Below are 26,898 nucleotides of genomic sequence, written 5' to 3'. Positions count from 1 at the left end.
AGAAACAAGTCCAAACTCTGATATGACAAAAAGGAGAACTATATGAAAGAAAGGTTATCCAAGATTAGTGTTAAATCTGTTCAGGAGAAAAAGAAATGGCAATAAACTTGTAACCCCACAGGAGCCTAGGTCACAGCTAGTGCAAAAGATTAAGACCTTGGCTTCAGTGGCAGCAGTGGCCAGGTGACTCTGTCATGTACAGGGTATCCTGTTATTCACGAAGGCTTGGGATGCCATACTCCTATATGCCTTACTGTTGAAGCTGTAGCAAGAGTCTTGCTCTAAGGACAGCTGCTGACCAGCTCCATCACCTTATTCTTCTGTGTGTCCCACTAACCGAAGTGCCCAAATGACCCTTTTCTCAAGCATTTAGTTATCCAGGCTGTGGTAAGGTTTTCAAGGGACAAGTAGTATTCGTAGCATTTTATGAGACTTTCATCCATGCCAGCCTCACCAACTGACCACCTGCTGCCTGGATGCGTCTGCCAGAATGGTTATTGGCTTTAGCCCCTTTCTAGCTAAGGCTTCTTGGCTTTCTCTTTGCAGGCAGAGGTAAAAGGCAAGCAGTACGAATGGAGGTGTGATCCTAGAGATCTGAGTAGGGTGCAGAGGTGCAGAAACTAGGAAGGTGGTTGACAGTTCAATCCATCAAGTTGGCTTGCTAGCCACCATGCTGCTTTGGTTTTAATTCCTTTTAGCAGTAGTCTGCTGTATCTGCCTTCCAAGCCCAAACTCCTATCCCATATGCTGCCAATACTGTCCTCCAGCTGCACAAAGAAGAGCCACAAACAGCCTGAATAGCTGGCCACAGGCATCCATCACCCTTATCTCTCCTTCAGTTTGTATTTCACACCATCAACCTGTTACAATTTAATTGACTCTCCCAATCAGCTAGTCAGGTGAGTAAATTGTGTAGGAAGCAGAAAATCTGGGGAGCTGGGGCTATAGTCATATCATTGCAAAAAGATGAGATGAAGCACATCTTTCTGTTATTTCCCTGAACAAAATAGCAGCTCTTTAAAATTTGATTTCTAAAGGCTGTGATATTTTGTGCTGAACATACAGTATCAAGCTAAATTCTCTTTCACATCTGGTTGTCTGTAGGGCTTTCTCTTGAATACAAATGTCAAGGTTTGACCTATTAATTTCGACAGCATGCTGACAAAATAATGAATGAGGAGAGGGACTCCATTCTTCTATTTGGGTAATGTTTACTGAGTGTCGCCGTATCACGGAGTGCTGGGCAAAGGAAGAAAACTTTTCCTTCCAGTGTGTAAGCACAAAGAGTACAGTCTAAATCCCAACAGTCATGTAGCTCTAAAATCCACTGTCTTTCAGTTTCCTCACAAAAAATCTGCTCTGATCATGGAATAGACATCTTAGGGCTGTTTCTGTACTGGTCTCTAAACCCTGAGCTGCCTTTATCCAAGTGCTCCTAACGGTAGCTACAACGATTTACAAATAGAGGGTTGTGTGTAAAGAGGTCCTTTTGCCTCTTCCTGAAGGCCTGATGAAACGTAGCTTCTTCCCACAGAATGAGTGAGTGGCCGTACAGAGAGGGAAGCTGAGCCAAGGAGTTCACCCTCATGCTTAATTCACCCGTGTTTCTCTCCCACTCATTTAAAGTGTTAGAGAAGCTAGAGCACCCTCATCCTCTAAGGGCAGCTGGGATTGCAGTAGGATTAGGCTCTCAGCAAAATCCTAAGAAAACAGTTTCCTTTGATATATCATTTGTCCTTTCACATCTCATAATTATTTTTTTTTTTTTTAGAAGATACAGAGGAGAAGATATCAGAGGTATAGAAACTGAAACAGTGACATTAATTTCCTTACTTTCTATTCCTTCCCACACCTACTATGCCAAAAAATTAGTCCTGGAAGTACTTCAGCTTTCTGTATGACTTCCATTCTCAACAGTCAAGTTTTAATTTGACATCAGGAGTTCTGATCTGACTAACGTAATGCAAACTTGGCAAGGGTCTCTGGCTACTGCTTTGCCAGGCAGCTTTACAGTAAGCAAATTCCACAACACAAAACAAATATGTGAATAGCCAACTCATAACTTTTTCCCAGTGGCTCATCTTGATTCAGTAAAATTCTCATATTTTCTCTGTAGGAAAATTCAGCCTTGGTGTAAGGTGCTTGTTTCCAACAAGGTTCAGATGCAGCCTTTTGACTTTTGGTGAAGATGAACAACTTCTGGTGAAGGTGAACATAAAAATGCTCTTTGGGATTGGAGGGGCCAAGTGCTATTCTGGGTGTAGAGGTGCTGAGGCTGAAGGGCCTAGAAATGGGCACCACAGAAATACTAGTCAGAGATCCCCTGGTAGTCTGTCGTGGGAAAACATGCATTGAACTAGATATAAAGGCTGTCAAGGAAAATGGGAAGATTCTATGTGAATTTATTTAGTTACTGTACCTAAGCATATGTAAAACATGAATGTTTGAAAGGTTCTTTGGCAGGAAAGTCAAGGTAGCATAAATGACAAGCTACTGCCCTATGAATTAAAGGACTTTTTAATTATTTGCTTTGTTCCTGTAACTTCTCCTGGTTCCGGCAAATTTTGGCAGGTAATTTCTCTTTGGCTCTGTTTTCCAATATGCAAATGGTACTGGTGGCCTCCTTTGTGAGCTGTGTGTCCAAAAGCACTATGTGCTTCTCTTTTTTCCATTGCTGTCTAATATTCTACTGTTCCTTACCAAGTAGTGCTCTGTCATAGAAATTTAGTAAAATCTGCAGAGAAGTGTATTATTTTGGCGTATTTTCATTTAGAAATGTAGGTTTCTTATACTGCAATGTTCATATACTATTAATGGTCATGTATACTGTAATCTGTATTTTCTACTTCCATATAAAATCTTAGGAAAACTCTTTGATTCAGGATTGGAAAAGCCTCCTGCTGGAGCCCAGCCATATCTCAAAAGCCACATTATACATGCTTAAAAAAAAAAATTAAAAATCTGCAGTTTAAAAAAACCAAAAAACCACAAGCTTTGAAAAGCTAGAAAGAAGCTGTTATTGAATCCAGGCATTGTTTGTGTTTGCATGTACTGATCTTTTCCTCATTACCTTGTTTGATGGGAGAGTCCTGTTGAACCTCACCTCAGACCTCTTGCTTGTCTTGTAAAGACTGACTACTTTGTTTACAATATGCTGATGATATTATATAGAGTTTGTGAAAGCTGCTTCATAGATTTCAAAAGGAACGTAGAACATAGACCCTGGATGCATTAAATTCTTTTAGAATTCCATGAAAAAACCACACTGAAAAAGAACAATATAGTAATATATAGTGCTTAGTCATATATTCTTCAGCGTGTATTTTTTTGAACACTCTGAAACCCTACAGTACTGTTTATTATTAAGGGTAGAAGAGAGTTTACAAACAAGTATACTCTAGGCAAAACCATATTTAAACGGATTCATTATGTCCAAAGCCTTTTCAGCCCTTGCACTTGTATATCTACTGTGCTGGGGTTAACTGGATGGTGGCCAGTTGGTGTTTGTGATCACCTTTCCTGTCAGACAGCAGTGTCCTTCTTTCATGCCATCTTCTTGACAAGTGCTTGTTTTTCTGTGGGTTATGGATTGAGACAGACGGCCCTGATGGCTGTTACCGTGTGATATATGCTGTGCCTTCAGCCCACAGACACCTCATAATCGTACCAGTGCTCTTGATAAGGAAGCTAGTAGTGAAGGAACGGGGTTTATTCCACGCTGCCTGTAGGTATCAGATCTTTGATGCCCTATTTTGTGCCCTGGGCCTCACGGGGCCCAGACCAGTGGCTCCCAGCCGGAGCCAGCTCTGGCCCTCCGTGGGAGGGAGGCTGCGCCCAGGAATGAAGTGGGGGGAAGGTGGTTTAAGATTTGCTCTTCTTTCTTATTATCCTGGTAATAAATCAAACTAATTTCCCCAAGTTGTATCTGTTTTCCCATGATTATTTAATGATCTTTCCCGGCACCTGGCTCAGCCCACGGGCCTGGCACTACATTCCCCCGCCCGGCTGAGAAGGGCAGCAACTGAGCAGTGGCGGGGGCACCCGCCATCCCCCCTCAGTGTAACTGCCACTTTAGCTTCTGTCACTGTGAACTGTTGGCAATGTCACCTAGTGGATTAAGGCTCCAAGGGAGGTGTTCTGAGGTGGATGGAGATACTTCCTCCAGGAAGGCTTACTCTTCTGAGCAAGTTGCTTGTTCTTGTGCCCTACTAAAATCTGACTTGCTACTGCAGTTGTGTATTGAATAGATGTGATATTTCAGCAGCTGGTCACATTTTTGTCTGAAGAGTGAGTTACGTGTCAGTACTTAAAAAAGAAATGTAGAGGCCTGCTTTTAGTCAGCCAACTTCTGTAATGCAGGAGGAGTGCAGCAGCTTGGGGATGCTTTACATTCAAAATGCAGCACATGCTATGCATTGGATCGGTCCTGCAGAAAAACAGAAGCTGGCACCAACATTCAGAACGGTTCCTATTTCTTCCCTGGTGCAGAATCTTATCGAAAAGTATCATTTCACAAAACTTTCCAGGATATACTATTAATATTCTGAAAAGGCCCCATCAGAATGTTTAATCCTAATTATGGTTGGGAGTTCACACCATCAGATAGAGCAGCTTTTCATGATATGTATCATGAGCTGAGGAACAAATTAACCATCTGACTAATGGATTTGCTAGTGAACCAATGGACAGGTATCGCTTTCTTAATTCACTTTGTTTCCCTCTGAAATACCCCTTTTCAGCATGCTGCTGATTTCTGTTTCTTTACTTATGTTATGATATCCGTACATGAGAGGGATTAACAGCCCCACGGCTGGAGCTTCACCAGCTGCATAACAACTGTTTTCTACAAATCGTGTAGCCTAAACACACCTGCATGTATTTCTTGTAACATTTTACTGCCTGGTAATTGACTGGCCATGTATTTCCTAGGACATGGGAAGGAAAGATTTAATTGGGCAGTGCAGAGTAGCACATAAGCAAGCCTCTCCTTTTAAGACTGCTGAATATTGCTGATTACTAGACTTTGCTCAGCAGGTGTCAGATTTAAGTAAGAGCAACTAGATGTGCCACAGCATTCCCCAGATTTTGAGGAAACTGGTTTAGGGTGAGTTTAGTAGAAGTCTGGTCACGGTAATGATGATACTGTAGATCAGGATATTCTGCTTGATATTATTTGTACTGCAACAACATCTGAATGCCCCAGAAGATACCAGGGCCCAACTGTGGTAGATAGCATATGAATATGCTCTTTGGTAAGCCTGTGGCTTCATAGTATAAAAAGACGAAACAGAGGGAGAGGAACCAAAGTGGCTTGTTCAAGGTACAGCAGAGCAGCAGTAAAAGCAGAAAAGAAATCTTTTCTGTCTTTCAGCCATGTAGCCTAACCAGGCTTGACTACCTCTATGAGTGAGTTAAAATTTGAAAGGTCTTAAACTGTAGTGATGGTATTACCTTACATGAAATACAGAACCTTCTGTTGCCAACTTAACTCCTAAGTCTAATTCTGTTTATATTGTATATTAACGTTACCTAAAAACCTGCAGTGATACATAAAGCTCTTATCAGGTGCAGGGTATCTGGGCTGAAAAAACAAGCAGCTTCTGCATCTCGCACACGCTCTTCTTGGGCTGAAATATCTTGCGTGTGATGTAGTACTTAATTAATCATTCCTGACCTTGGTAGAATTCACAGGATTGAGCCTCTTATCCATTTTTTTTGGCTTGTCTTCAGGATAGTTTTGTTTGTAAAAGAAACTTTTATTAGACAAAAGGAAAAAAAAAAGAAAGAAAAAAAAGAAAGAAAAAAAAAGAAGGATGAAGGGAGAGAAGGAGGTAATGTACAAGTAAAGCAAGAGAACTGCAATTTCACATCCCACTGGTAACTCAGTATATGTGTGATATTGCAAGGGTGTTTAGTAAAAAAAATAAAAAAATCTTCAAGAACAGGAAAGAATAAAATGTACTTCAGTAGCACTGGTACGGGCCATTAAAAAAGTATTATCTAATAGTCTGTGTCCCACATAGACAGTCAAGTGGCAAAAAATGAAGGGCAGTTTGGAAAGCTCTTAACAAGGAAATTAGTATACATTTTACTGGAGCTAAACAATATAACGTGTCTCAAAACAAAATGTAGAGGTCATCTTTCAATACAAGGGACACTCCCAGAGAGCACTCCTGAATAAGGCTGTTGAGTGTGGTGAATAAGCCTCAGATGTGAGCCCCATGGTAAGATTGTGGCCAAAAGATACAATGTGGCCTTCAAACATAAAAACCAAAGCGGTTGTCTAATTTTTGTAAACTAAAGTTAAACATTTCTGGTGTTTACATTTGAAGGAAAGTATTAGTAAACCAAAGGAGTTTGGGGGGCATGAGGAAGATTAAATGAAGGATTGGAAAACCTGCTTTCAAGTTAGAATCTCAGAGAGCTGAGTGGTTTTCATTTATGCTCTGTAAAGCAGCAGGGAGAATTTGCAGCCACAGAAAGATGAAGCTGGAACCTTAAGTCATCGGCTCTAGCATTTTCTTGCTCTGAAGCAGGACTGAATACAGCAGCCTGGCTATGACAGATGTTTATCTAAACTACCCTTTCTAAGCCTTCAATGAAAAAGATTAGATTCTCATTAGTCTTTGCCAGTTTCAGTATTTCACTACTTTATAAAACAGGTAAGAATCAGTAAAAACCTTCAAGAAAATTTTTATTTGATCACAGTCTTACAAAGCATTTATATAAGTGTGGTGCTAGATGGTTTTTCAATATAGGAAGTAAAAGTTAGAAGAAACAGTGGTGATCTGCTTTTAAGGGACTGACAAGCGGGAAGGTTATATTCACATTGTTGTAGTCAGTGGCTGCTGATTGACTTTCCTCCCATGAATTTGTCCATTTCTGAATGTACCTTAGGCATCCAAAACATCCTGTGACAAAGTTGTGCAATTCAGTCATGTACTGTCTCAAAATGTACTTTCTTTGCTTAAACTTTACTACCAAAGGATTTCATTACATATTTATAGTTCTTTGAGTGAATCATCTCTATTTTTTATGGGTTTATATATACAGTTTCAAGTGTGGTACTTTTTTAAACCTTTTATATTTTCTCTTTTTCTTTTTGAGACGGCCTGTACAGATCTGTGTACTGTGTTCAAGAATTAAAGTCAAAGGTGCACCATTAACTTGTAAGAGATTTTCCTTTTGTACACTGTCCCTTTTCATTATAATTCTTGACATTCCACTTGCCTTTTTGACCATGTTCAACACTGAGCCAGTCTCATCAAAGAAGCGACTGCAGTGACTCCAAGGCTTCTTTCCTCAGCTGTAAACGTTCAAATAACAAATAGGTGTTGTTCTAAAATATATCCTACAGTTCAACAAAGAATCAATTCAGACAAGATATATGGCCTCATATAAAATTTTAGAGGAGGCTAGATTATAACAATTGTCCTTTTATCCTTATAAATTATGTATCTGTGAGAATTGCTTCTTTTAAAAACCATGGCCCCAAAGGGTAATAATTTCTATTTATTTTGTCCTCTGTGTGTATTGTTCTCTCTGATAAATAGGTTTATAACTGGCATTTAGTAGATCTGGTTCAACACCTTAAAGAAGCAGTAACAAGCAGTATATAACAAAAAACAACCTACTGTTCCTTATCACAGCCGTGAAATCTGACCAAAATTAGCTGAGACTGTTTGCTTCTGTTCACCTTAATATTTTTTTCTTATTGTTTCAAGATAACTGTAAAGTGTTGGAACACTGATCAAAACCTTCCAAGTTATGTGAGCTTCAGTGCCTGTCATTTCTTTTTGTTGATTTTTATATTTTCTGCTTTTGTTGATTATTACATTTGCTGGGGCGGCTGTACTGGTTCTTGAGCACGCCTTCCCTGCTGTCATTATTTGGATAAAGCAAGACTTCATCCAGTAAGCTCTTCCTTTACCCACCTCTAGTGTTTTGTATATGTTGAATTCTGATTTCAGATTTACCTCCCAGTGGTATTAAAAATGGCATTAAATATGACCACACAGAAAGGAGTAGAAGTAACTGTATATACTCTGTGCTGAATACAGGTTCTAATAGTTCCCCTTCTTAAAATTATTGATATACCTATACTAGAAACACCTGTCCAGCCATGTGTTTAGTTCTAGTTGCAACTCAGAAGGGTCCTCTAAGCATAGTGCTGGTTTTTACTACTTCTCTAATCAGTAAAAGAACTTTCCAAGTTTCTATTTACAGTCAAAGTTCACATAAAGTGATTTGATGTTGTAGTAATTACAGAATGTCCCCCAAACTGCAGAACGTGAGCAAACTGACAGCTGGAGTAACATCCAGTATCACATTTGAGGCAAAGCAAAAATAAAAAGCAACCAGACAAACAAACAAACAAAACCCAAAACCCCAAAGAAAATAAAGCAAAGAAAGACTTAAAGTGGAAAAAATTCCAAAGAGGGAGAAATAAAAGTTTAACCTCTTTCTTTTAAAAACATCGACTGCAGGTCTGAGGAGCCTAAGTACAAGTAAGCCATTCCAGGAAGAGCAGTGCTTGGAATTATAAGAAAACAAAGCAATTTTCCTAAATTTAGAGGGTAGCAGAGTTGAAGTGTATGTGTGTGGCATTTCTGGGGGAAAAAAGAAGTTCATAAAGCCTTCCTACAGTGCGAAATGGCTTGTTGTGTTACCGAAAGAGCTTGTATCACTTTCAAATGAGAGCAGCAATATCAGCAGTGATTTTCAGGAAGCGGTAACTAGGAGTATTGTCTGCCAGGTTTGGGCTGATGTCTAGTCATGTTGGAACCGGGAGGAGGAGGAGGCAGTCTGCACGGTAGTGACTATTAAAAAATGATGAAGTAAAATGACTATGAGGAAACAGAGTTATCCTGGGATTCTAGTTGGATTTCAGTTATGTTTTATAAATGCTTTATTTTTCCTTTTACATTTAGTTTCAGAAAAAGAAACAAAACAACATAAAGACACTGTGATAAGCTCTGCTTCCATTTGCATCACTAGGAATTGAGTTTCTTCTACAAAATTGCTATTGATTTGTATCAAGGCAGCTGAGGACAGGATTTGTCCTGTTGCCTGGGGTTCTCTGTCTTGGTTTTTGAAATTAAATGTTTTCTGCACACAGGGAACAGCTATATACTTTCAGTCTGGATGATTTGAATTTTAGATTACGAAAAAGAAGACTCACAGGTAAAGTCCATTTCAGAGCCCACCCAACTGCTCATCTTACAAATCACTGCCGCCTCCATTTGCTTTTCTTTCCACCTGGTCTGCTACAGAAAGACAGATGCCTTCAAAATACAAAGGCACAGCATGGAAAGAACAAAGGCTCTAGTTCTCCTTGGGTGGAGGGAAACAAAAGAAAAAGTCATACCTGCAAAAATATGAGACTTCAGAAATGTTCCCGAGGTCCCTTCAGAGGAAAGGAATGGGTTTTGGAGGAGCTGAAAGCAGAAGCTGAGAAAAGCTTATGACCTACTCCTCATGGATTGTAGTTGCTTTTCAGGGCTGAAAGGTTTGGGATTGTCAGAATGTCATCAATGTTTAAGTAAAATATACCTGGATTTACAGGGCTTGTAGAGCTTGGAAAGATAGGCGACTGTCACCCTTCTGTCACAGATGAAGAATCTGTTTCACAGAAAGGTAAAAGAAAAAGTTGCCCAAAGTGAAATAATGTGTAAGGTCAAGCAATAGACTACAGATATTCTGATCCAGGCTGTAGATTAGCCCCTATATAATTTATTAATGTTCAGAATGTTTTGGTAACAGTGCATATAACAAGAAACAGTTGCCAGGAGCCTGTGGAAGGACATGGTGTAGATTAGGAGGTCAACGTGAGACCTTGTATGTTCTTTTTAGTACTTTGCAATTTTTTTTGTTTTGTTCTTAGAATTTATCTACAACCATTCCATTATCTGATCATAATTATTTGTCTGAGTCTGAGACATCATGGCAGAAGTTTATCTCCAGAAGGACTGTAAGTGAGGAAACGGTAATGTGGCTTTTGAGGGCAGCAATTTTATGGGACAAATCAGCAAAAGATAAATTCTTGAGGAACTTTAAAAATCCTTTTTGGCACAGGAGCATGAATTAAAGAAGGGGAGAAGTAAAATACAGATTGAATGCTGAGTTTACTTCATTATTTATAAATAAAATGGTTCTCAGTCTTCCAAGATATAGTGCCAGCACATGATGTCACTTGGAGATTTCAAAAACATTAATTAATGCTCACTTTTTCATGGAAAATGTTTGGGGCACCTACTGAATACTGATACAGAGGGGAAAAAATGCCTACTGTCTGTTAATATTCTCTTGAGCACTTTTGGAGCGCATACTTGCATAGTCTGTGTGGCTCTGTATTCAGCTTTTCCCTTGCTGTATGGTTAGGACTTTTTTTTTCTCTAACTACAAAATAAACGTTACAGATAGTGGCTCAAAGCTAAATCTTTCTTTGTCACATACTTACCAATCTAGTTAATACCTGTGTTTGGTAACTTGGAAAGAAAATCTACTAGCTGAATATGTGGGGAAAGGAATAAAAGGTCACATCCATCAGGAAGTATTAAAGTTTAACGGTAAAGCTTGTCTTTCAGATTTAGAAGGAAGGTAGGTCTTGGTAAAAGCTGCTTTTAATTAGGTGGTGTAGTGTAGGAAACCGGAATTGGTAAGATCTTGAAAAGAAATCCTGGATTTGCCCCCTGTGTCCATGGTCACTGTTCTTTGCTGTAGAATTTTCTTTGTGGTTTGCTGTACCTTTTTTTTTTTTTTTTTTTTTTTATCCAGGAATGCCTAAACTAATTGTTGCTTTTTTTTGTAGTGTCTGGTGCCTTGGAGATTTAAAATATCATGAATAAACTATATCTTGAAGCCTGTGTGTGCAGTTTGGCTTCAGTAGCCCTGCTTGCGTCGTGTTGTGTTATATTGTGTTTGGTCCTGGTAATTCGAAGAGAACCATTTTTATGACAAGCTCCTACTCAGCCCAAATAAGACTATCAAAATCAGGCATGAAGTTGTGCTTTTGCAAAACTCATGTTCAAGAGTCACAGGGAGCTCTGCCCACGGGGGGGACTGAAGAGAGCTCGAGTAGGCCTTCAGTCAGGCCCGTGATTTTTTTTTTTTTTTTAGAGAAGTTTTTGAATTTCTCAGTTGCAACAACGTGTTAGACTGTTTTTAGAAGGGTGCTGTTCCCTTGGCTGTGGGAGCGGTTGGCAATCTGCTCGGGATGGGGAGGGCACCAGTTTGCTCATTTCCCTTCTCTCTCCAGCAGACGAAGGGCCACTGGTTGTTTGCAGTCCTCCGCTTCCAGAATCTTATCTCTTTCCCAGTTTGTTCTCTTATCCATGGGTTATCACTAGCCCTTTAAATAGGGTTTTTCCTTGAAGCCTGAGGAAAAGGAATGGTGAAAGGCTCTATCTCCTTTTCCTCAAAGGAGAGATGAGAAACATTTTTCTCCTTCTGCAGAGGAGATTAGCTAAACCTCCCACCATCCCTTTCCCCACTTGCAAGTTTTTATCTCTGCCTCCTTCGTTAAGCCTGTTGGGCTTAAAGGTGTGTGGCGTTCACCCTGCTGAATACCTCTTAATCCCTTCCTCTTCTGTGGTGGTGGAGATCTGTTCCAGTAGACAAGGCGCAGCTCTTCATCTTACCTGCTCATGTTGTGCCTTCACCAAGGTGGACTCTTCTTGCAGCAGCCACAGTTTGCAAAAGAAGATCAATGTATTGATGGTGATTGAAAAGCTGCAAGAGAGGTTGCTCGGGAGGTCAGTTATGAGGCAGCACCTCGGAAAACCACATGGAGACGGTAGCCAAGTTACTTGGTCAGTAGACATTTTTTGAGTCTTTGAGCAAAAATTACTCACTTGTTCTTCACTAATTACTATGCAGATAAAGATAATTATATGGTTGCCAGCAAAATATTCACTGAAACAGTGCTGGGAGATCACTTCATATGTCAAACTAGTGATGAAGCTGTGCCACCAGTGGTTTTACCTAAAATAACTCTTTGTTCACTGAAAAGTCACTTATTTTGGGTGTACTACAAGAGAAGAAAGGTTGATTATTTTCAAATGGTATCTGAGTTCATGCATTGACTGGGAGCAGCAATGCACTCACTCTGCATTCCAGTGAAAAAAAGATATTGATATCTTGCAGGGAAGTCCATTGAAAGCATAGCAGTGTGACTGTACATGAGACTGTTGCTATCCAGCATTTAGTAGAGTCTAAATTTTATCATTATAATGAGAGGGAAAAAACCAGGGTGCTTACTGTTACAGTGCTAACTTTCAAATAGTTTAAGTATGGTCCAAATTTGTTAATGACCTCTTCAGCTACAGGACTGTTTGCTTTCCTTTCCTAATAACAGTGTTGTAGTCTGAGGACTAGGGGGGGTGGTGTTAGGGGGAAAAAAAATCCCCAAAAGAAGGGTATTGGAGATATAAGGAACTTGGGATGACTATATTGGTGTGAGTAAACTGTGAAGTGGAAGATAGAGCAGGAATCAACAAAGGCTTCTGTGACAAACTGGAAGACATGGGGTTTTTAAAGAAAAGGTCTGTTGATACCAGGAGACAGGAGTAAATCCAGGAGGGGAATCGGAGGTGACCCTCAAGTACAAGAGAAGAGATTTCTTTCTTATTGCTGAGATTTGCTAAGGTGAATGTAGCGAAGTCAGTCAAGGCAACAACCCTGAAGGATGGAGTCCTCTGCCCACCAAGCAGATATATAAGGTAATAACAGTAGCAAAATGTCTCTTGTGCCTTTAGTGTACCTCGGCTTTGTTTTGGAGAGGCTATATTTGGGTACAAGATGGCCGTCGGCTTTCTGGTTTTGTTTCTTTGATTTTTCTATCGAGACAGTTGACAAAGCTATTGCCAATTTTATGGTATGGATGACTAGCAAATGTATTGGCTTCCTGTATGATACATTTTAGTGCTGCTCGTCTGCACTGGATTTGCATCCTTGCTGTTACACCTCATGTGCCTTCATAAATGTCAACACCAGTGTGCTATGCCTCTCCTGGCTGAGGGCTTGATGATGCATTCCTGTTAATTGTATATTGTACAGCGATGGGAATTTCTGGCACTGTTTAAATGAGTAGTGTTAAATGTGGATATCTCATCTGAATATACTCTGGGTGTGTATTTTACAACCTAAAGTCATGGAGTACAGTCGTTACTTGGAGCTACATGAGAGGAGAGCTGCAGGAGGAAGTGTTGCAGCCGGTACAGCTGCCTTTGCCTGCTCTTCCCTCTCAGGCAGCGACCAGTGGAAAGTTTTGGCAAAACTGTTGGGGGACTGCTTTATTGGCAAGGCATTGCTTAGGGTGTGATGTAGAAAAGTAAAAGACTGTGGCCACTCCTGTCTTTTGAAAGTCTGGAAGTTTTTCCATTTGGTTTAAGAGCAGTTAGCTTCCCTCAGGTGGTCAGAGTCAGCTAATTACATTTTTGCTCCCTTCTAATTCCATCCATCTTTTAACTGCATTCTCCCTGCTGGATCCCATGGTTATTTGTTTTGGGGTGGGGGGGCTGTTTGTTTCACAAGCAGAAGAGCAGAACAAAACAGTTGTTGGGATACAGCCTTCTGCGTCTGCATTTCAGATGGCAGTTGAACAAGTGACTACTAATAATCGATAGAGATACTGCTCAAACAACTGTTTATCCCCATCTCCAGATTTTTATTGCCCGATTTCTTAACTGTCTTCTGTGTTGTTTTAAGAGAGCAAATGAGTCGCTATGTTCAGGTGAAGGCTGTAAAGAAGAGTAGGAAAGACAATGTTTGCATTGAGGCAGAGCCAATGAAATGTGTCCTGACAAAGTTCAAAACGCTGCTTCTGTGTATTCTTCAGTGCCACCTACCGGCACAATGACCTCTTAGGCATTTATAAACCAAGAACATTCTTCCTAACAAGCAGCGTTTGTTTCTTTTTTTTTTTTTCTTCTTTTTTTTTTTTTTTTTTTTTTAGGAGCAAGGCAAGATTGGTGTAGTCTTCAATATCGGCACAGTGGACATCTCTATTAAAGAGGAAAGCACACCTGTAAATGATGGCAAATACCATGTGGTACGCTTTACTAGGAACGGTGGCAATGCCACACTTCAGGTTGACAGCTGGCCAGTGAATGAACACTACCCAACAGGTACATGCTTTTTTCTCTTGGTTTTTGTCTTTCAGCATATCCATACCTACAAACTAACGTTTAGTAACAACTTGTTGCTATATAAATCTTTGTTGCTTCATCTCAACAATAAATTGACCATCCTGGTGGTGCACGTTCTGTCTGCTGGCAAACAAAGTAATGGTCCTTTATGCTGGAAGAATAAGCGTGCCAGCTGTGTGGTATGATGCACGTAGGTCCTGCTATTTCAGAGGTCTCTTAAGGGAATGCTGGTTCTGTGGAGTTACAAACTGATTCAACAACAAGCTTGGTTTTGCTACTTGTGATATTTTCTAACTATTTAAGGGAGAAAAGTGTTGAACAGACCTTACAAAAAGGAGAGGTGACTTTAGCCACAACCAAGATACTGTCCGTATAGTTATAGAGTTGAAGTGTAAGGAATGTGGAAGTTTAAGTTGCAAGTATTTAAACAGACCTTATGCTTACCTCATAATTTTTCATCATCTGAATTTCACTCCCGCTTTTAGATTTGCAGATATAAAGTTTGACACACAATCTAGCCAAAATGTCAATCTTAGTTGACTTTAGGTCAAAATGCAGTAGAACAACTCGGTATCTCTTTGGAAGTCATCACCCTACATCCACCAGGAGTAGCAAACAACTGGCTCTTGAGTCACTGTCCCATGCTTTATCTACCACTGACAACTCACAACCTCATAATACTGTGTGTCACCATGCTAAAAGGTCAAGCTCATTGCAAGTGAAAAACAAGTTTGTTTTTTGTGAAAAACAGCTGTTTGTGATGCTGACAGTACATAAGATATCTAAGGCTTGGTGATGTGGCTGGTTACAAAAGGCTGGAGAAGCACAAGGAAAGAATTCTAATGTTAACCACATTCTTCTTAGTCACATGTTGCTGTCTAAGATCAAGCCACAATCTTCTTGTTGGTTTCCAGTATTAAGTCTAAGCAATTTCCAGGTCTTCCTTACTAGGTTGTACGTAACTGACCTGGGAAGAATTCTGTGATAAACATGAGGCAATTTGCTAGTTGTGTAGGAGTAGCCCCCAAGCAACTTAACCTCAAATTATGAGAAATATCCTAATTGTTTATGTGATGTTACACTAATAAATTACTCCAAGAGGATAATTTCATCTCTTCCACTCACTGAAAAAGTGCACAAGAAAGTTTTTAATCTGAGTGATCCTGTGGTACTCTCTAGCATATATTCAACATGACACTTTGTCAGTGTTTTGGTGATGTATATACAAAACAGTACATTTTAATAATTATCCTTATTTCTCTGAAATAACTGTTTTCAAAGAACACCATGACAGACGTGCTGAGTTAGATTCTAGCTCTGCTATCCATTGGTTAGAGAGAGAAGTGTGGCTAGAGAGGCCCAAACTAAGCATCTTTCTCCTGTTCCCTTCATCAATTATTTTGTGGTAAAATACCTCTGATCCAGTTGGCAGCCAATTACAGTCAGTAAAAACCCCATGAATAAATTTTCTTCTTATATTACTTGCTCTAGTAAGTCCCTGGTGTAAAGAAACAAAATATTCAGCTCATTGCTTTAGAGGGTTTTTTTTAAAAAGGGAAAATAAATCACACTCAGAGACTACTTCAGTACCCTCTACCTCTGTCTTGGCTAAGGTATTTCTGTGTTTTCATTGAAGAGGTATGGTTTTGTAGAATCAGCATTAATCTTATGTTCTGGGCTAGTATTGGGTATATGCCGTTGTACCCCAAGGGAAAAAGATGCTTTCATATTCCAGACAACTTTTCCTTTCCATGCATGTATTTCAGTTTCTGGCTGCTTGTAGATGATGAAGTTTTCAGCCTGTCCTTGTGGAAATAAGGCTTATGGAATTATACTCTGTGTGTGTGTGTCTCCTTTATTTTTTTCCGGCTTCTTTCAAACTGATTTTGTAGCCAAATTATTAAAGGGTCAAAAGTTGGGGGAGAGAAAAAAAAAAAAAGAAAAAGAAAAAAGAAATAACCAAGGGTAGAGGGTAGTGTTCGAGCCCTCCCAGGGGAAAGGACTGTGGCTTGCTTTCAGTTCATGTTAAATACCAGAATATCTATATAATAAAGAGGCATTTTGAATGCCTTAGATTCAGGAAAAGCTTCAATAAGATAATAAGTACAGGAAACCAATCCTTATTAGTCCATTTTCTGGGCAATTTATGGTTTAAAAGAAGACCGAACAGCAGCTTTTGAAATGAGTAATTTGTAGTCTTTCAGAGACCAAACTCACATTAGTATTTCTTGTACTGAGTGCAAGACCAAACCGGTGTTCAGCAGAGTTTCAACTCTGTAAATAGCTTTATGGTTGGGGTGACTCAGGCTAATCCAGTGTGTTTCAACTGGAGCCTGCTGAAACTGCAGTTTGTATCAAACTTCTGTAATAATAGCTAAGGAATCCTGTATTTTAAACATCACTTCAGTTCTGGAAACACAGTTATTTGTAGTGTTTAAAAATCATATTTGTAGCACATGCGTGTTTGGGCACGCTGTGTTGTCTGTAACATGAACAATTTCATGTGTACTTGATTTTCTGCTCAGTGCTACAGCCTTATGTTTGCAAATTTTATAAACTAGCTAAAATATCTTCCTCGTCATCACATTGTGCAATCTTCAGGCAGCAGGGCTGCATTCTGAATGGCATTTCCATGCTCCTCTCTGAGTTTTATTACCTGTAGAAGGATTATACATTAGACTCATAATTACTTGCTCAATGGAAAGTACAAATAAAAGTGGGATATTCATTAAATGAGCAAAGAGGGAGAATATTGGCTTTTCTTAAAACACAGTCTTCAGTTACATTGAAATTAAATGAAACTAGCCCAATGCGACTGAAACACTCCAAAGCTGTATTTTTGCAACTTCAAATAAAAGACAAGGAAGTGGAAGGAAAACAGAAAAGCAACAAACCTACAATTCATCCACTGACATTTTGTTTTTTATAGCATCCAATTGCATCTCAGTCACCTGCAGCATAAGCTTTATGCTTTCTTATGAGGAAAAGGGTTAGCGAGAAATGGTAAAGGAGGGAATTAACTTGGAGCTAAGGTTGGCTAAGCTTTGGGACTGAAATAATCCCCATCATTAGGGGTGATCTCTCACCATTTGTACCATTCCAACCCTGCCAGAGTTTCTCTTACTGGGCAGTAACTGAACAGGGGCCAGGTGCAGGTATCTGAGTCAGGTATCCTGAGAACCAGGTGATGCAAATAGCAGCATTAGCACTGGGGCTGCTATCTACAGGTCAGCTGTTGTGGTTTACTTCAGCCTAAACAATTGAGCCATTTACTTGCATTAGGTTTGCCCTTTCTCCTTTTGCTCAAGCACACAGTAAGGAGATGGATTTTTTTGCAATCCTTGATAGCCAATTCCTTGACGCTTGATTAATTAAGTTGGTCATCACGATGGATCTCTCAGCCAGAGTATACACCTTTTGCTGTGTCCTGAAACACAGTTTTCCATGAGTGCCTTCCTTCTGTTGTCTCGCATGCCTTCACCCTTCGGTGTGCATTCCAGATAACAGTTGTGCTTAGCCACTATTATTTTCTTGGGTTTATGTTCCTGCTGAGAGCCTTCTCTATACCTAAATAAATCTTTTTAGTGATGAAGTAGGAGTAATTCTGGACCAAGAGTTCAGGAAGAGGAAGCATTTGACATGGTTTTGTTTCAGATTACAGTAAAACTCATCAAAATTAAAGCACTTTACAGTGAGATGAAGTCAGCAATTCTCAGAAGAGTTAAAAATAAATCTGTCTTGACACAGAACTGGGATACCTCAGTCCCTACATTTTCACTAATTCTTAGGCAGAAGAATCTTTTTGTCTCAGTCCGCTTACTTTGCTTGCAAAGTAGTATTTTGTATGTTGCCAGATTTGTAGTGTACATCGAAACAAGCCTGATATTCCTGATTATTCATCCATGCACTGACTACATTTTTTGCAGTAGAAAAGGAAACAAAATTAGGTTAAGAGAAGCTGTAAAGCAAGAGTATTAGTGACACAAAAATAAAGTCTAATTGGACTAATGTTTTAAAGGAGAAGATTAAAGGAAGAGAGGCAAAAGGCAGGAAGAGGTTGTCATTTAAAGAAATGTGTAATTTAGCAAGAGAACTATAGCCTGGATTTTATTAATGCACTTTAAAAATAAGAAATAGGACAGCATTAAACAACTGGGTCCTTATCAGGATTCATTAGTTCATCCACACAATACAGATTTTATATTTTTCCCCTTTATCATTCTCTTGAGTGTTCTCTTAGCCTTCTTTTAGGACTCTCTGCCCTTTCAGATGATGTTAATTTGCAGTTCTATTGGTACTGAATAAAAGAAAAAAGATCTCAACCTCTGTGCCCCTACTTCATTCTCTCTCTCAAGTACATGTTTGAGAGGAAGCTGGATTTTAGGAAAAGTTGGACAGTTAACTCTTGACATCGGAACTCCAGGGACTCTTTGACTGCTCTGGGAAGTACTGTGGCCTGTTAAGTGCATACCTATAAAACAAAAAGCTGGTTCTGAGATCCTGGTATCTATTCTGGGGAGAATGGTTCTGGTCCCTAGGACTGAATAACCCTCAAAAGTTGGGGCATATGTTCTGGTTTAATTTCATTTGAAAGGAATCCAGTTTGTATTCCCAGAGAGCATATCAGTACATGAACCAAAGTCTAGCAAGTGGAGAGAGTTGGGAGGTATACATTGGAGGTGTGCTCCTGATTCAAACCAGAATGCTGATGTGGATGGATTTTACCATAATACATAGCTGGAGCTGAACAGAGTAGCTCATTCTTTCATTACTCCCCATCTCATGTTGCTTAAATAGTCAATTTTTTGTTTTCTACTATCTCTCCTATTCTGTTCAGGGAGATCGCTTTACCAATGCCATTCACCATGTACTGGCCCATGGCATGTGGCCACATGGCAGTGGAAATGACCAGTCGGGAGACAGGGAAAGATAACATTACTTCCTTTATCAGCAAGGCTGGTTTATGCCAGTTTAAAGTCTTCACTGAACTACATAATTTGTAGTCTATGAAACAAAGTCATTCTTTCTCACCTGCCATTGCCTGAAATAAAAAGCTTTCCAGAAGCACAGGTGAAGTTGATAGTGGTCTAGATTGTCCTACCTATCTAAAATCTGAAAGGTATGAAACCTCTTTGGGGTTTTTTTTCTTGGTGAAAAAATAGGTTATTTTTTTTTACTGAAAAAGAAGTTTACTTTAACTTCAAGAAGCTTTCCACCAAACTGAAGGAGTACTGAAGGCACTAGTGGATGTTATGGCAGGACCCCTCTTGATAATCTACCAAAGGTCTTGGGAGTCAGGGGAAGTCTTTGCTGAATGAAAGGTAGCCGGTGTTATTCCAATTTATTAAAAGGGTGTGAGGGAAGACCAGGGAACTACAGACCTATTAGCTTAAGCTCAGTTCCTGGAAAAATTGTGGAGAAGGTTATACTGGGTGCTGTTGAAAAGTATTTAAAGAATAATGCAATAATCAGGCACAGTCAACATGGGTTCACAAAGGAAAAGTCCTGTTTAACTAATTTGATATCCTTCTATGATAAGGTCACCCACCTAGCTGATAAAGGGAAGGCAGCATATGTAGTTTTTCTGGATTTTAGTAAGGCTTTTGATACTGTCCCTCAAAGCATCCTTCTGGATGAGTTGTCCAACTGTGAGATGTGCCACTTTGCAGTGTGCTGGGTGAAGAACTGGCCGAACGGCAGGGCTCAAAGGATTCCAATGGATGGGGCTACATGTTGGCTGGTGACTGGTCACCAGGGGTGTCCCTCAGAGTTCAGTTCTAGGGCCAGTTCTGTTCCATACATTTATCAAGGATCTGGAGGCAGGAGTTGAATGCACCATTAGCAAGTTTGCTGATGATGCCAAACTGGGAGGTGCTGTTGACTGTCTTGGGGGATGAGAGGTCTTGCAGAGAGATCTAGATAGATCAAGAACAAGTGCTGGATCCTACACCTAGGATGGGGTAATGCTGGGCACAAGTGTAAATCGGGAGAGGAGTGGCAGGAGATCAGCCCTGCGGAAAGGGATCTGGTGGTGCTGGTCGAGAGCAGGCTGAGTGTGAGGCAGCAGTGTGCCCTGGCAGTCAGGAGGGCAAACTGCATTCCCAGGTACATCAAGCACAGCATATCCAGCCCGTCAAAAGAGGTGATTATCCTGCTGTATTCAGCATTGGTGCGGCCTCACCTTGAGTACTGTGTGCAGTTCTGGGCCCCACAATTTGAGGAGAATGTTAAAGTCCTTGAATGCGTCCAGAGAAAGGCAACAAAGCTGGTGAAAGGGCTGGAAGACATGTCCTGTGGGGAGTGACTAAGGACTTTGTGGGCGTCTAGTTTGGAGAAAAGGAGGCTGAGTGGTGACCTCATTGCTTTTTACGGATTTTTGAGGAGGGGATATAGAGAGGGAGGTGCTGATCTTTTCTTTCTGGTATCCAGAGATAGAATATGTGCAAATGGTTTAATGCTGCACCGGGGGAGGTTCAGGCTAGACACTAGGAAGCATTTCTTTACTGAGAGAGTGGTCAAACACTAGAACAGGCTTCCTAGAGAAGTGGGTGACAGACTTCATGCCTGTCAGTGTTTAAGAGGCATTTGGACAATGTTCTTAATAACATGCTTTAACTTTTGGTCAGCCCTGAGCTAGTGAGGCAGTTGGACTAGATGATTGTTGTAGGTCTTTTCAACTGAAAAATATTGTATTCCATTCAATTCCAAACTGACTCAATCCCAGAGTATAACAGAGAATGTTTGGTAAAGGTTATAGTTTTACATTTAAGTTAAAGGTGAAGAGACACAATCCCCAGAAAGAATCTCATGACTGTCAGTTTTTCTGACTTTTTTTTTTTACCTTATGACCTCTCATCTTTGAGAAAATTTCCAAGAACTTAGTTTTGGGATGGCTGAAATTATATACAACATCTATATATTATAGGTTTAATAGATACTCTAAGTTTTATCTGTTTTATCTGTAGAGAAGGAATTATGGTGGTGGAAACAAGTGAAATATTTGTCTTCCCCTTTTGATACACTTGAATGATATGTATGGCTCCATCTTATACTTCTTTTACAAAAGTCTTCTGTGATTAAAAGGATACAAACTGGAATGGGGGTGGGGCTTGTATTGCTGTTGAAAACCAGTGGATACTTTAACAAAATGCTGAGTATTTCTCAATGGAATTATGATAACTCTGCCCTGCTTGCATGCTTTTTTCATTATACCACATTAGAATATTGGTTGCGGCCTAAGATTCAAAATACCTAGATCCTAATAATTTTTTCTTTAATACCCATTAAATATAGGCATTTAAAAAAGGCAGTAGTGCAGTATGCCAAACAGAACTTGAGTTAAGTCAGCATCAGGGGTTTTGGGTTGGGAGAAATGGAGTGTGGAGCTGTTTTGGGAGAGTGGACTGCATACTGCAAATGTGGAATGGAAAAGGCATTCAGCAAGCAGAGTCACTGAAGCTGGTTTAAATACTGTGTTGTATGACACCGGCAATCTGTGATGAGTGTTATTGTAAGTTTCTTTGGGAAACAAAACTAGATTTTCAGATATGTGGGTGTCCACAGGTCCAGCTGTCTTTAAATGGAGTGTTGCTACTTGGTATCTCTAAAAATTATTATACACATCTCTACAAATCAAATTCGCTGAGTCTTACAGAATTGTGACTACTGAACTGGAGTTCATAGTCTGCTTTGAAACAGGTTATTTCTCATCCTACTCAAGCCATTTATCGCCTTTCCCTTGATATTTTCAATCTCCTTCCACAAGTGGCATGATCTTTTTGTTCTATGAAGTCTATTTCCCACCTCATCCCTCTGCTGGAGGGACTTTGAGAAGGGTGTTGTTTCTTTTCTTCATTCTTTCTGGTTTTATTTAGTTTTTTATCAGCAACGTTTCTTTCTCTCCCTCTGTGATTTCCCAGCCATGAGATAAATAGCCTTGTATCTTACAAGCTAAATACAATTACTGCTATCAAAACTGGAGTCTTTCTCTCCCTGTAAATGTCTCTTGGAAGCTGATAAGCTGTTCGAGGCAAACTGCAGGTTTCTGCCTAATCCTGAGATTAAACATAACCACCCAGAAGACAGAAAGAGATAATTGGGGTTGGGGGGGGAGGCAGGCAGGAGAGGAAGAGAAGAGGAGAAAGTGAGATCCTCTCCTGAGATATTAAGAGGACATACACAAGGCTCAAGGTTATTTGTAAAGGAATTACACAAAACACACAAGAGCTTGTTATGATGAGGAATTTCCTCAGATAATGCAGCGATTGTTGTAGTTGTTAAAGACAAAATATAGCAGGGATTTGTTTGATGTAAAACATAGAGGGGAGCTGTAGAAAACAGCTCCCAGCCATGACTGCTGATTTTTATATATTAGTCCCCATCTTGTCCTTGAAGCAGGAGGTCTCACAAAGTTGCATCCAGATTCTTTGCAGGTGCTGGCTTGGGTTCATCTCACTGGCTTTATGCTGAACGTGGTGAGACAGTAGATTTCCCAAGAGTAAAGAAAGGGGACTGAGCCAGCTGTTGGTGCTCTGTGTTTTGCTGCCTGCTGACCATCTGAACGAGGGTATCTTAACCCTCCTGTTCACGAAAGAGAGAACACTAACCTTCAAGAGCATCTTAATAACAGAGGAGTAGTGTGTTATACCTGTAGTAGTCTTCAGTTACAACTAAGGCAGGATTACTGAAGGCAGGCAGTCTTTATGAGTCAGTCCAATACAGCTGAAAAAAAGCAGCCTTATTTCTGGATATATAAGTTCTTCTTGATGTTTTTTATCATTGGCATTTTAATTTTCTCTCTGTGTAATTTTTTAAGGTCAAATCTGAAAACTTGTTTGTATGTTTTAACTGTTATCAGTTGGGATATGCCAAATGAGATATTACCTCTCCCAGCTTTGCTTTATTTAATTTATAATGCATTAGCCAAGAAGGAGAAGATAAGTTTGGATGATCTAATAGTAGCATCACTGGAGGATTTAAGGGAAGGCTACATATCCTTTCTTCAGTTGACATGCGTTTTGGTATTGTAAATAATATGCGTTATTGTGATTATTAGTTCTCATGAGCTCAGTGATGCAGAATCTAATGCTGATTGGGACATTAACAAGAAGAACTCAAAAGCAGAACTAACTGGCACGTCTGAGTCACTACAACAAGTTCTTCCTTTCTATGTTTGTACTTAGCCCTGCACGGCTCATGTTGTACCACTTCAGTGATCTCCAAATGTTTGGTGGCTAAGCCTTATTTTATTAGAGGAAATAACTACCACTCTGTGTTTTGCAGAGCCTGGCTCCTCCTCCCTCAAATTATGTCTATCTCTTCCAGAGTGATTTTGGCATCTCCTTATTCCCTTTTCTTTACACCCACCTCCCAAATACAGGTTTTACCTTCTTGTGCCCCTTTAGCAATCCCTTCCCTACTTCAGGCTTGAGCCTGTTATGATCTTTTCACTTCTGAAACCAAAGTATTAGTAAGAAGCTTGGCTGAATTCAGTTGTCTCCATGAAGAGGCACGTGGATCTTGTGCCTGAGTACTTAGAGTCATTAATAAGTCCTGTTACTTGATGTGCAAGCTGAAGGGATTTCTTTGTGGTACTGCCAGATCCCACTGTGGTCTTAATATTTTTCTATCCAAATGCCCTTGTTAGTGGGTAATGAGTTAGGAGCAAGAGCACTGAATTTTGATTAGCCCTGTGGGCTGAATGTGATCCCCAGGGTTCTTGTCATATGCTTGTTTGTGGGTTTTGATTTTTCATATTGTACTCATTTTGCGGGACTTAAATGAGCTCTCAGATGCTTCCTATCAGCGTGAATTGGAGATGGCATGTAAAGTGCCTCTGACAGATTTACTGCATTTCATGAGCCTAAAACATACAAAAAGACAGGGTTAATAAAACAGGATTGGAGAAGCACATTTTGAAGGCTGTACTGTGACATATGTTGAAAGATCTGCCAAGAGGGATGATTAAAGCATGACAAGTTGATGAAATCAAGAGTTGATTGTAGCTTGTCACTGCAGGGCCATTACATCTATGATATATTTATAAGGCTGGAAAACAGATAAATATGGCTACATGATATGAACAGTCAGTTTTGGTGCTCTGTGTCCACTGAGATATAAACCTACACACATTAAGTCATTAACAGACAAACATACATTGGAATTTGTGCAAAACCACCCATGTTAATGCATGTGCATCCATACTGGATGATGGGATAGGATCCAACATGATAAAAAGTTACATACATGTTGCCACTACTCACACAGTTTAACTTCTATGTACTTTGTGTTTTGCTTTCCCACAGGACATATGATGCTGTGGTTTGTTTTCACTTTGCTTGTATCACCAACAGTTGCATGGAAGTGCTGTAGGGCTTGTCTGTCTGCCAGATTCTGTCTGAGGACAGAGGAGAGGAAAGACAGAGAGAAAAAGAAAAACGTGACTATATTGTGACTTGCAAAAGGATTGAAAGAAGGAGTTTACCTAAGGAAGGATACACATAGAATAGTATCTTTGTGCAAGTAGCCATGAACATCTAATTCCCGCAGATAGTCCTTGAGACGTGAGGAAGAGGGGAGAAGGAATAAGAAGCATTCTTATGTAGCAGTCTCTATTACTGTTATGTAACAGTCACGTAAAAGGTTGTTCTAAGGTGCAAATGCATGCCACAGAGGCAATACTGCTTTTAATTTAGCCAATATACTTTATATTGTTTGTAGCCTGGATAAAGAAAATACTATCAGGAAATACTGACAATTTGAGGAAAACTTTTTGTCGGTGCTGTCCAAAAGAACAGAGATGTATATTATATTGCTGCATGCTGTTAGTTGGATTATAAGCATCACTCATACATCTTCCTGAATCAGACTACATGTCCGATATGTCAAACCTACCGGCAAATATCAAATAAATCAGAATAAAATTTGCTTTAATGGGAAAAATTACACATCTGTGCAATGGTCCTGGATTTGGGACTGTTTGTATTCTGTTCTCTCAAAACCTGTTTGTTCATCTGATCAGCTTCTCGAGCTGGCAAGCACCCAAGTGCCCGATGCTTCAGAGAATTACAGTAACCCACTATGGCAACAACAAAAATATGCCCCAAAAGACGTCCTTCTAAAAAAATGGTCCTACTGTTATGCTTAGTTTGTGACCTGAAACATGAGGTAACAGAAACTGTACATGTTTCTATCATGTCTACAGTCATTACATTTCTATTACTCTGTCGGAAAGCAAATGCTTCCTTTTTTTCCCTTTCAATTTATGCAAGGAGACATGATCATGTGGAAACACTCCCACTCCCTCTCCAGCTGGAATTTGGTAGAAGTTGCTCTGCTGTATTGTCAGCATGTTACTCAGCCAGATCTAAACCAAGACAAAACAAAACCTAGGCAGTTTAGTGGCATCTGTAACTTTTCTCCATTTCCCTGATGTATTTTTTTTTTTTTTTTTCCATGGATGATTTTGATTCTGGAATCTCAGTTCTTTCCCCTTAGCTTAGTCTTACAGCCTAGGATTCTTTGTAAGAGAAATTCTTGCAACACAGAATGAGTGCTTATGAAAAGTTGCGTTAACCTTTGGTAATGGTAGTGTGGCATGTAGTGTAACTCATGAAGAGATAAATTTCCTCAATCCTAGGCATGCTGTTTATCAGAATGATAACTTGAAGTTATGCCAAGATAAAGTATCCATAGGGCATCTTTCTACCTTGTTGTTCTTACCCTTCTTGTATCTGATATAAGAACCCTGGGCCAAGGGATTTTCCTAAATGTTGGGATTACATTCTTATACTCACTGCAGGCCTTTGAGTTGCTGTCCCTGGCATGCTGCGGTGCAAAACAGGTGTATTGCATTCACATGGGAATCCAAGCCATGGGGTTTTTCCTTGTGCATCTTTGACATCCAGCACATTTCTTGCTAAAATCATCGCTATGCCATTTCTCATGAATAGTAATTACATACTAAGAGATGTAGGTATGTCCTGATAGCTTGGTCCTGCTAACAATTCCAAGCTAAAGTATACAGCTGCTTGGATATGCATGCTCATGCATATGGTCTGAATGCTCAAATATTATGAGCTGTTCTCATCTGTCTGGGTCCACTGGTCCATGACTGTATGAATGTTCAGGTACCAAGCATAAGCAGTAACACCAAAATTTGTGATAAATTTCTCCTTCACTGGAGTAAGATGAATTAGTATTGGTTCAGTCATCTAACGATACATATGGTTGGACTTGATGATCTGAAAGGTCTTTTCCAACCTAAATGATTCTATGACAAAATGTAGCTGTATAATGTAGTCAATCAAGCCAAATAAGATTGCTAGAAGGTAAGAAAGCTGCTAGACAGCACAGTGCACTGAACTCCTAGACATTAATATAGTTAGGTTTCTCTCCTGGGTTAGTTCTGTTTCAGTTTTCCCGGTCAAATGGAGTTATAACATATTCTCTTTCTTCTCTCCCTCTCTGGCTCTCCCTCTGTCCCTCTCATACATGCACACACACACAGTCGCAGTGAGCAAACAAACATCTGGCCTGGGGGATCAGAGGCTTGAAACAACAACTTTGTGCTTTTCTGATCTCATTGCCTGCAGAAAGAACAGTGCCAGCTGTAATCCCAGGTTGGCACAGCTGACATGCAGTGACAGAAGGGGCTCAGGCATCTGCATCAGCCTTCTCCCTGCTCACTAAAAGGCGCTGGAAAGTACAAAGTCATTGAAATCCAATGCTGTGGACTGAAGCAGAGCAACTG

General features: G+C 39.9%; 1 protein-coding gene across 26 annotated transcripts in view; it reads left to right on the top strand.

The window, feature by feature from the left end:
* NRXN3 (neurexin 3) overlaps window positions 1-26,898 on the top strand; it is a 1,022,200-nt gene that overhangs the window by 868,188 nt on the left and 127,114 nt on the right. For all 26 annotated transcript variants that reach the window (XM_056346632.1, XM_056346622.1, XM_056346630.1 and 23 more), the window contains one exon: window positions 13,955-14,126. In XM_056346632.1, coding sequence (XP_056202607.1) covers window positions 13,955-14,126 — 172 coding nt within the window. The remainder of the gene's footprint in view (window positions 1-13,954; window positions 14,127-26,898) is intronic.

This window comes from Falco biarmicus, chromosome 7 (assembly GCF_023638135.1).
Source record: "Falco biarmicus isolate bFalBia1 chromosome 7, bFalBia1.pri, whole genome shotgun sequence".
Lineage (NCBI taxonomy): Eukaryota > Metazoa > Chordata > Aves > Falconiformes > Falconidae > Falco > Falco biarmicus.
The sequence above is the reverse complement of the archived record's forward strand: the minus strand, read 5'-3'. Positions and strand labels throughout refer to the sequence as shown.